An 11,118-nucleotide genomic window follows, 5' to 3' on the forward strand; every position below is an offset into this window, starting at 1 on the left:
AGTTTGTGACGTCATAGTTGAAGTCAAGAAAAAGAAATGGGCATGGGCAGGACATGTAATGAGGAGGGAAGATAACTAATAACTAACTTAAGTATATACGACAGATATTGTATGAAAGGTATGACTCTTCTTATTCTCTGTACTTTTTGCAACCATGTATAAAGTGGGACATGTAGTCCCCTGAGCATTACAAGACAGTAGCTATTGCAACAAGAGGAAAACCTGCTTCCAATAAACACATTACCTGCTTACGAAAGCTGACCTTGTGCCCATGACTTACAATGGAAGGACATAAGGTATGACATGGTTGCAGTAAATCCTCGTTTAAACGTACTCATTTAAAAAGTAATCCCAGTTTAAATACAGTTGTAACAAATCTCCCGCCCTGTCGTCATTGACCCTAATGCTGACCCCTTAAGCCACAGTCATTTAACACAAGCCGAATGGTAAGTGTGTAGTGTTCAGTTCATTTTTCGGCATGTACAAGCTAGGAATCGGTGAAATGTTGTGCGCACAGACCATAGATGGTGAAACTGCGGCGCATGGACCTTTCCCAGACTGCTGTTGCCATCAATAGTGACGTCGAAACATGATAGTCACGATGTGTTTCCTGCTTCCATAGCTTTTAGCCCTTCCCCATCGTTGTCATGGATGACGACGTGGGTGATGGCCCTTCCGACGTGGCGAGTGCATTGATGCCACGGGTGCTCGCACAGAAGTGGGACCTGCCACCTTCACTGTAGGGCTGCTGGGATGGCAAGTAAAAATTAAATTTTTTTGCTGCCTGCCCGCAAATAAATCTTGTCTACGTGTGCATTCGAGTGAGAATTCACATATTTTATTGGCCAGTAAGTCTATAGTTGCTCATCTTACATTGTTCGTTAATAAGTACAACGCTTAGTGCTTATTTGATCCTTGCCAACTACGCATTAACGGGGTTTTACTGTATTCCATTCTTTAAAACAAAAAGTGTACAGGAAACATTCAGGTGATCTTCATATCATATTGACCGCAAATAAAGACGGGGACAGAGGGTAAGAACACATAAACAGCACGTACAGTATGTGTTCTCTCCCGCTGTCCCCGTCTTTATATGCGGTCAATATGATATGCAGTAAACACCAACTAGGCCAGTGTGAAGTTCTGATTCAGGTGATCTTGGACCGAGGTTATATTCACTACAACAATGCAAGAATCAGTGAGCGAAAGGCCCGAGAACTGCTCAGATTGATGGCAGGTGCAGAAGCTCTATTTTTATTCAACTCTTTTTTTTTTTTACCTGCAGCTCGCGGCATGAGGCACGAGACAAATGTGCTGGAACGTGCCTTTTTTAAAGGCGGCCAAGGAAGATGACAACGGCTGCTAGGGAGCACCCCCCCTTTTAGGAGAAGAGCAGCACTACAGCGGCGCCTAAGAAAAAGCCTTTGATGCCAGGTGATCCGGCAGATCCATCGTTTCAGCGGTTGCAAAGTCACTGAGAGTGAATAATGATGGCGAAGTTGCTAGGTAGGCTGGTTTGACTCTGTTTATCCCCACGACTTCTTCACGTCTGTTGAGGTCAATGGTAACAGTCTTTTCTGTCCCCTCGAGTACCTTGAAACGGCCGTTATAGGGTAACGTAAAAGATGGTTGGATGCCTTCGTGCCACTTTGCTGACAAAACCATTACTTTAGGATGCAGTCCTACTAGGCGAAGGACGCAAGCGTGTATACGCTAAGTGGAGCCGCTGAACATAGCTGCCTGGATCGGGCATGGCAACACTAGCTGGTGCGAAAAGTTCACTTGGTAACTGTGGCATTGTGCCATAGACCAGTTCCGCAGCTGTGCAGTGAAGGCCTTCCTTGAAAGAGCAGGGCACGCCTAGCAGGACGATAGGCAGGTAGAAGAGCGAGCCTGATGGGCCATCAAGGCAGCTTTGAGTTGGCGGTGAAGGCGTCCAACCATTCTATTTGCCGATTGGCGATACGTGGCAGTATGGATATCATGGACGCCAAGCAGGCACGAGTTCACGGAAGAGATCCCATTTGAACTGCCGGCCGTGATTGGTCGTAACAACACTGGGGCACCTGAAGCGCGAGATCCAACCAATGACAAATGCAGAAGCCACTGTAAGTGCCGTTATGCCAGTGAGAAGAAACGTTTAAGGCCAGCGGTTATAATGGTCTACACAAGCGAGTACGTAGCATCGGCCAACAACATCAATGTAAACGTGATCGAACTAGGCTTCAGGTGGATGAAAGGAATGAATTGGCGACTTCATGTGTCGTGTTGTCTTGGAGCGTTGACAGTAAAGGAATTCGCAAACGCAGCGGCGCAAGTCACAGTTCACACTCAGTCGCACAAAGCGGGAAGTAATTAGACGGTAGGTGGCACGAACTCCGGGATGACTTGCGCCGTGTAGCTTGCCAAATACGTGATGGTGGAGTCGGAATGGAACGAATGGGCATGTTCGACCCCTTGACATGTCGCAAGTGATAGTGCCTGAAGAAAATGGAAAGGGCATGTTGGACAACGCTAATGACGTACTAGAGGACCAGAGGTCCTGAACCTTGACATCTGAATGCTGTGCCGTGGGCAATTTCTTCGACATCAAATGTGGGCATCGATATTGCGTAGATATTGGAGAAGGCATCTGCGGCTGAGTTGACTGGGCCTTCAATGTATCTGTCTACGGTGAACTTGGAGATGAAATTGAGGTGCCATATCTCTCGTGCGGTACAGTAAAACCTTGTTAAACCATACCTGCTTAAACAATAGTTCTGTTTTAGAAGTAGTAAAGTGAAGTGTCTGACTCAGCAGCCACTGAACATAATGTGTTTTGTATCTGCATAAACCGTACCATCTTATTGCGTACGTATCGGCTAGCACGTAGTGTTTCCACTTTTTGTTACGCACTTACAGCAGTACATCATTCCCATTGGGTAGCGTGGCAGAACAAGCCTCAGAGACCGGAACGGCCTCCAAGTGCTCTATGCCACATAAACATTATTTTGGCGCTGTGCCAAAGAGCATTGTGGCCGTGGTTGCGGCGCCGTGCAAGCCAGGACTCGCGCCATGCCAAAGCTCAGATAAAAAAAAAGAACATTGTTCTACTATACAACGTGGCATGAAGAAATCGGCACTGGCACGCAACAGGGATCTACCCTTGACTACCGTGTGTGGAATTTGGAATGCAAAGAAGTTGCTCGGCAGCGCTGCTGTGACAGCAAAAAGATGTTGGCTACGGGGTTCCGACTTTTCGCCATTGTTGCCTCTGTTGTTGCCAAAGCGTCACTTAACGACAGTGATGAGGACAACACGGAAAGCAACAGCACGAGCAATTCAGGCCCGACAGTGGCAGAAGCTATGCGTTATGTCACCCTCATGAATGCAATTGTCGAGACAAGAGCAGCACCCAGCAAAGAAAAAGGTGGTCCGTGACTTCAACAGTGCTACCTCGCCCATGTACAAAGAATATGCAACACAAATGAGCAATCTGCTATGCAAGTGTTTGCCGAGAAGAGGGGGCTGGCTGAAAAGCTGGCTCGCAGCTTTGAGGTTGTGACTGCTGTCTTCGCTGCTAGGCCACCATGGCATGAAACAAAAATAAGACTTTTGTCTCACGAAGTGAATAAATACTGTATGTTCTTGCCCTTTCATCAAACTCACTCTGAGTTCCATTTTTGACAGGTAAGTGGTCGATCTCACGTTATTTCGGTTCAGCAGTACTACCGTTTAGTACATACTTTTCCCGAGCTCCTGCCAACTTCGGTTTAACAAGGTTTCACTGTTCAAGTGTTCTCATTACCGTAAAAAAGTGAACGTCAAAGGCTTGTGATCTGTGAGGACGTGAAAGCTTGTTCCTTCTAGCAGGTGTCCGAAATGCTGAACTCCCAAGTATACCGCAAGCAGCTTGTGACCGAACGTCCTGTAGCGCGTTTCTGCAGGCATCAGCTTCTGGGGGAAAAACTTCTGGGCACCAGGCATTGCACTGGAACAGTTGTAAAATGGTGCTGACAGCTGCACTAGATGCATCAGTGATAAGACGCATTGCTGCAACTAGTGGGGAATGCACCAGCAGGGTGGTATCTGCCAATATGTTTTTGGCAGCTTGGAAGGGCTTTGTTATCAGACGTCCAGGACAGTGGAGCGGACGGACTTTTAGTGGTCTTGAGAAGCTCAGTCAGTGGTATAATAATTCGAGCGATGTTGGGAAAAAAATGGCAGTGGAAGTTAACCCAAGAAACTCACGGAACTTTTGCAGTGACGTTGCGTGAAGGAACTTCCGCAAAGATTGAACTTTCGTTTCCAATGGTCTGATTCCTTTGGGTGTCACACGGTGTGCGAGAAGCTTAATGTCGTGGGCGCCAAAGACGCACTTTGCGGGGTTGATGAGAAGACTGTGTGTTCCTGGAGCTGAGGAAATAGCAGGCACAAATGGTTGCTATGCAGCTCGAGGATAATACTAACCACCAGGAGGTCCTCGAGGTATGCAAAGATGAAAGGGGATCCTCTGGTTACCTCATTGATAAACCTGTGGAACGTCTGAGCAGCGTTTGTCAGCCCAAACGGCATGTAAACGTACTCGAAAAGCTCGAATGGTGTCGCACTTGCAGTTTCTGAGATGTCTGCTGGCTTGACCAGGATTTGATGGTAGGCTTTCACTAAATCTAGCTTCCTGAATATTACCGTTCCAGCTAGGTTGGCTGCAAAGTGATGAATGGGAGGGACTGGATAGCGATCAGGGACGGTGCTTGCGTTGACTGCATGATAGTCGCTGTACGGGCGCCAATCCTTTGGGTCATGCTTTGCTACGATGTGGAGAGCTGAAGACCAACTGTTCAACGAACGATGAATGATAGCCAGTTGCAGCATATGGTCGAATTCTCTCTATGCAATGGCAAGGAAGTCACCAGCGAGGCATCTGGGTCAGCAGAACACTGGGAGGCCTGGGGTGACAACATGATGCATGATGTTGTGGCCTACTGGCAGCTCAAGATTGGAAGGTTTCGTAATGGCTGGGAAGTCTGACAGAATTGAGGTGAATGCAGATGATGGTATCTATGGTATCGTTCTATTTGTTGATGTCACAGGCACATAGACATCTTAGTTGTGTCCACGAACTGATGAGCGCGAAGGTCAACACTAAGGGCCAAGTAGGTCAGAAAATCAGCGCCAAATATGGCCATACATACGTCTTCAAAAATGAACACCCATAGGAAGGTGCGTCAGAGACCCAAGCCGATGGTAAGAGAGCTGGCCATATGTGTTGATAGAAGTCCAGCAGATGAATCTATACAAAATTAGTAACAATAACAATGTTTCATCTCTTGTCTGGCCTCCAACTAACTTAAGCTTGGTGCAGCAAATGTTGATGTCTTCGAACACAAAAAAAATCCCCTCTTACTTTTCACGGCAAGCAGTCCTATCATACTCATTAACATGTAATCTCTGACCCTGTGATCTTCGAATAATTCGGTACTCTATCTTGGTCCAAACCCATAGGCAACGTAACAAATTATGCTAATTACATTCTTTGCATCCCTTTGGTGTAATCGCTCATTTGTGCCCACCACTCCCCCTGAACTGAACTCAAACGGAATGTACTTTTTGGGTTCCTTATCAGCACCCTATTGGCATGGTTGAATCTGTGCAGAACCAGGATGTACTATTTACTCTTCTTTTTTTTTTGGGGGGGGGAGGGGCTATTGTTGCGACTTTGGGATGGAGGACGGGAGACATACTTTTGCAGCAGAGAAAGAGGAAACGAAAAGCTTTATACAATACGTACAAATAGCCGAAAATATAGCGGTAAAAGCGCACCAGACCGATGACAACTCTCTCATGTAACAATGGGCCGGTTCGGTCTTAAATGCCCTTGCCCACACAGGCTAGCGGTCCATCGCCGCGCGGAACAAGGTGGGGGCATGTGGTAACGTCACCCGTGTCGCATTCCTTTTCACTAGCAAATTATAATGTGTTGAATGTTGGTGAGCATTCCCCGTTAGTCATTAGTTCTGGGTCCTTCACCCATCTTGCACATAGAGCTGGGCAGCATGCGGGGAAGCTCAAGTAACCGCAATGATTGCTCGCTCAAAGACGTCTGGCACAGCAGCATCACCGCCGCCGGACAATTCATCCAGAAGTTGAGCTGTCAGACACAGCTGGGAACATTGAATGCGCTGGTTAGGATTTGCCGCTCTTTCCGCTGGTGGTCTTGCTGCTCGGCCCTGAGAAGGTGCACTGGAACGACCGAGAATCAACGCCAAACCACTGCAACCAAAGCAAGCATCCTCTGAATTTTCTCCAAACAGCCAGACCAAAATGAATTAAGGCACTTTCTGATATCTGGCTATGCTAAACAAAACATGAAATAAAAATTACTGTAAAACACGAGACACGTAACCGAGAGAAAATTCGGGATATGGGCCTTTCCTTAATTGCCAACGCGAGAGTGTTAATGAAATCGGAATTGCTTCGGCAGGTTGGTAAATACGAAGGTTGCCGAAGATGCATTAATTTTGCCCCTGAAAGCCACAAATGGAAAGGCTGAGCACTTCTAACATGCCAGTGTATTTTTTTACGTTCTCGTTCTTTTGCGCATACTTCCCTGAACCAGACTAGTGAATGGTTCTGTGCGCGCACTGACGGTCCAGACGGAGGCAATATCACTCACATGGAGCACCTGGCTCATTGCACAGGCCGGCTGCAATTTGATGGGGCCACGAGGCAAAATATGCGCGCAAGATGCGTAGCGGTAACGCCTCAAACAGCTGAAAGCCTCAAGTTTTATTACACCCATATAGAGTGGAAATATAAATTACTCACGCTGTAAGTGGAACACGGACCGTGTTGCAGTGGCACCAGTCCAAAAAGACAGACGCCATGCAAATGACGGATGTGACATCATGGGCTATAGCGGACGTGACGTCATAGGTAAACGTAGACGTTCGGGTAGTTGGAGGATGGAAAACTTTTGGCCGGCGCTGGGTGCACGCACGTGGCAGCAGACGACCCCAAGTGGAGTCCGCTGCTGCCACGCATGATGACGTCACAAAAAGAACACTTAGTAAAAAATACATGAAATGCTAACGTTATCGTTTTGTTGTTAAATACACTACGCCTAAATAAATAAAGCATATATTTTGTGCTGCGTTTTAAAATCGAAAATGACTGTCGACGCCTACACACGCGTGCACGCAATGGGAGGACCGTTGCGATTCCTTGTGGCTGTGTGGTGTGTACTGTAGTATTGAATCACTGTGTAATATCGGCGAGTACGAATAACGTTGCCGTTACGAAGCTACAGAAGCTTCGAACGAACTGTGCTGCATCCACAAAACAGCACGACATGTCGCCTCATTTGGACTGTCGGTTTCGAAGAGTCGTGGTAGCACAGCGCCGACTGCATATGGTGCCGACACGGATCATGCATATTGCAGGGTGTGTCGTATGTAGCGATTCTTTAAGTTGTGTGTACGCCTTCTGGCAAAGTCGGATGTCTGTTTGGCCTTGGACACCACGTCGACACACTGCTCTCGAGCTCGAAAACGCAGAAGTGGTGCGCGTCGGCATTGACGTCGATGTAGGGTGCATACACATTTCCAAATCGCTGTGCAAAGTAAGGGCGCCTTTTGTCGATGAGCAAAGTGCATTCAAACATTTCGCGTCGCCTTAAGCACGCAGAAGCCTAGTAGCGAAAGCCTGGACGTGAAACGTGAATCTAACAGAAAGGCCTGTTCCCGCCTGAAGGCAATGTCGGCAAGTGTCTGTAACGAGTGTCAAGTGACTCACACGAGGCTGGGCGTTGAAAAGTGTCTCTCGAGTGCCGCTGCTTCAGTCTGGCCAGGGCCCAACCCGCTTTCATGAACCATTTGAAATGCCCAGTGTATTAGTTGCTATAGATTGTGGTGCAGTGAGACAGCCATTCCATAGCAGCCATGAAAATTACCTGTGGAAGTAATAGTAATGCGATAGGCTTTCGTGGTGATTGTCATTATGTATCACATGCATCGGAGTGCGATCATTTACACCCTGTGCTCGTGTTTAGATAAATGCTTTATCTTCTGAAGATACGGTACAGCACCTGGATCTTGAGTGGATCTTTCACTGTACAGGCGATACCAAAACCTCTCTACCTTTGTGTGTTTCATTTTCAAAGAAGGCCAAGTTTCTTTCACTGAGTTTCACTCACTAAGGGAGCAGGCTTGTGCGGCTTGCAATCAACAGGGGTCAAACACATGTGGTAGAGCTTTAGTTGTACAATATTCAATTGGGGACCATTGTACATGCACCCCTAGGAAATCATTTGCTGTGGCAAACACTAACGTAGTGGCATTTCTTTTTTAAATTTGTATGCCTTAATAATATTGTTAAAATATAGAAGTATGTCTGCAAATTTAATAAATTTGGAGATCCTGACGTAATTCCTAATGCATGTTGGTACATTATATTATTCCCAATGGACTCCTCAGTATCGCTGTTATTTCTCAGCCTTCTCCCACAACAGGTATTCTTTCATCTCTGAAACAAACGAAAGTCCTCCCGCTTTTCAAATCTGGTGACTAAGGCATTTGTAGCTATATATAGATTGATCTTCTTAGCACCTTATTCAAGCAAAATGTTAGAATATGTAGTTTATAAGCATACTGTTGAATTCATTGAATCGCATAATGCCCATGTAATTTCTAACATGGTTTTTTGCTTGGATTTAGTATGATGTCGCAGTTAACTCACGACGTCACTCATGCTTGTGTTTTCTAGCAATGTCAATCATGATTAATAGTTTGCACTTCATTTGCTTGCTTTTTTCACATTGCATGGCGTGTGCATATTATTCTTGTATGTATGCCTGAATAAAAAATTCAGTTGCAAGTCAGTGCTCCTGTTGCGTTTTCACTGTCCTTCATACTTTGTGCACTGTTTCTACTCTTTCAAAAACGCACTAACTCGTCCAGCTCTCAGTATGGAAGCTTAAAGTCAGCTGTTAAAATGAGAATCCAATAAACATGGAAACTGTCTGTAGGACAATAGCAATTATTTTACTGTTTGCAAAATGCAGTTTGTACATGTTGGTACAAGAAGATTTCAAAGAGATATACAGAGTGTTACAGTGCGTAAGGTTGAATGGTCCCGTCCCTGCCATGAATACTGCAATATCATCATAAGTGTGCACAGGTCTTGCACTGCAAGCCAGAGACTTGCTCTAGGGCTTATTCTGTTAAGTGTCAGCTGCTTGCATTCATAATGTGGTTGGTAAATTGCTTACCTATTTCCCACCTAAGTTCTCTGCATTTCATTCTGCTGTATTCATCGAATTGTTTTCAGCACTGTTCTATCAATGACATCAAGGGTTACATTCATTTTGTGTCAAGGTGTTTTCTAATGCACCAAGATTAAAGATTCTGACAAGTTTTCAAAGCTGACACAATGGCAAAAATATTCTCAGCCATAAAGTGTGCTCATTGAGACACCAGGCACCTTGTCCCACAAAACATCAATCAGTTCTATTTTTAGATAAAAGCACATCAGTTTCTTACTTGTCAAGCTACATCTCTAGGCACCACATGGTCTTTCCAAAAAGAAGGTTGCACAAGTATTTAAATGCACTGTTTAGAAGTTTACAGTTAAGACTTGTGTTTCCTTCATTTCAGTTGCAATATGTGAAGTAGGTAGCAAGAGTGTTCAACTTTAGTGCATCTGCTGTTGACAGAGCTAAGCTTACATGAAGGTGAAAGGGCATCCCTGCATATATCAACCCAATGTAAAGGTATGGCATGATAAAGACATGTTGCGCTGGAAAGGTTAATTAAAGGTCAGCAGGATTCTCTGGTAATGTGGCATGCACAATACAGCTGGGATACAATATGCAGATCACTTTGCAATTACTCATTCGCTTCTTGCTTTCTTTCTGCAGCATAAGTCTGCATGCTATGGTGTTATCTTCATAACATAATAAAAAAAAATGCAATTCATTGCTCCACCAAAGGCACCATCAGCCAGCTAAGCCATTCTTGACATAAAGCTTGTCAGCCTGGTCTCTACATATGTTAGCTTTGAGAATGTCTTTTCACACAAACTTATCACAGGAACTCTGGAAAGGAGGTCAAGAACGCAACATAAATCTTTGGAAACTGATTTGTCCAGCCCAGTATCATTTTACAGTCCTGGCTTTCTTGATGCCAGTTTGGGACTTAAGAAGCTGCAGCTTAGCATGCAAGGTGTCGAATTATATATATTTCAGAGGAGCTAGACTTGAAAAGCCATTTTATTATCCCCCACATAAAGGTCCAAAAGGCTCTACATGAAAACTATGAGATAAACTTGCGTAAATCCCATGCAATGTGAAAATTGATGTTATGTGAAGTATTTTACAGGTAGTTGGCTATGCCAAGGTGAGGTATTGCTATCGGTGATTCGAAATGAACACTCATGTGAAACTTCCTCTTGAATCTCAAACGGAGGTGACCAACAACGAGTGGGTGTGCTGCTGCTGAGACACCTGAATCTTTTCATGTGAGCCATCTGGTTCCAACGCAGGTAGCGTGAGAGTCGCATGACAAAGCTGGAATGACGACAACGCAGCGAACACGATGGCATCAGAAACATAACACATCCACACACCTAGTGGCACAAGCTAATATACAACTTGGTCTACTGGGTTGGCATAAAAACATGTAAGAGTAACAACCCCATTATTGAAATCTTTCAATACAAACTATGACAAAAAATTTTGTGCTTTGTTGCACCTATAAAACTACATAAAAAAATTGTATGCTAACATAAGCAAATACACAATAAAAAGTCCATTACAGCAAAAGCAATATTGTATTATTTATGCGACATTATTTTATTGATGAGGCCATGAAAGTAGAAATGCCAGGTGATAACACTTTGCCAAAGCTCAAGCAAATGTCTCGTTTAGTCCACTTCCTGTTTGGTGGACTTTAATTTGCTGGTCATTGATGCTTGTACACGTTGACATAGCTCCTGCCAGTCATGGCAAAAGCTGATATTATTGTGATTATGGCATGCAGTTTTTCAACTCCAAGCCCAGCTGCTGCTCTTTTTTTTTTAGCATAGCTTCCTTCAGTTGCAGCAATAATATAAAATTAATATGTGCTGGGCCAATGTACAAAT

At 44.9% G+C, this 11,118-nt stretch overlaps 1 protein-coding gene across 2 annotated transcripts in view; it reads right to left on the reverse strand.

Annotated features, from left to right (window-relative positions):
- LOC135902233 (gastrula zinc finger protein XlCGF7.1-like) overlaps window positions 1-6,927 on the reverse strand; it is a 42,425-nt gene extending 35,498 nt beyond the window's left edge. Inside the window, exons 1-2 of one of the 2 annotated variants that reach the window (XM_065432202.1) lie at window positions 6,808-6,927; window positions 6,057-6,252 (exon numbers count right to left, since the gene is read on the reverse strand). In XM_065432202.1, the coding sequence (XP_065288274.1) occupies window positions 6,057-6,252; window positions 6,808-6,866 (255 nt within the window). In that variant the 5' untranslated portion in view covers window positions 6,867-6,927. Of the gene's footprint in view, window positions 1-6,056; window positions 6,253-6,655; window positions 6,767-6,807 lie in introns of those variants that run through there. The other variant, XM_065432203.1, reaches the window with a different exon arrangement.
- Window positions 6,928-11,118: the final 4,191 nt, after the last annotated feature.

This window comes from Dermacentor albipictus, chromosome 6, assembly GCF_038994185.2.
Source record: "Dermacentor albipictus isolate Rhodes 1998 colony chromosome 6, USDA_Dalb.pri_finalv2, whole genome shotgun sequence".
NCBI lineage: Eukaryota > Metazoa > Arthropoda > Arachnida > Ixodida > Ixodidae > Dermacentor > Dermacentor albipictus.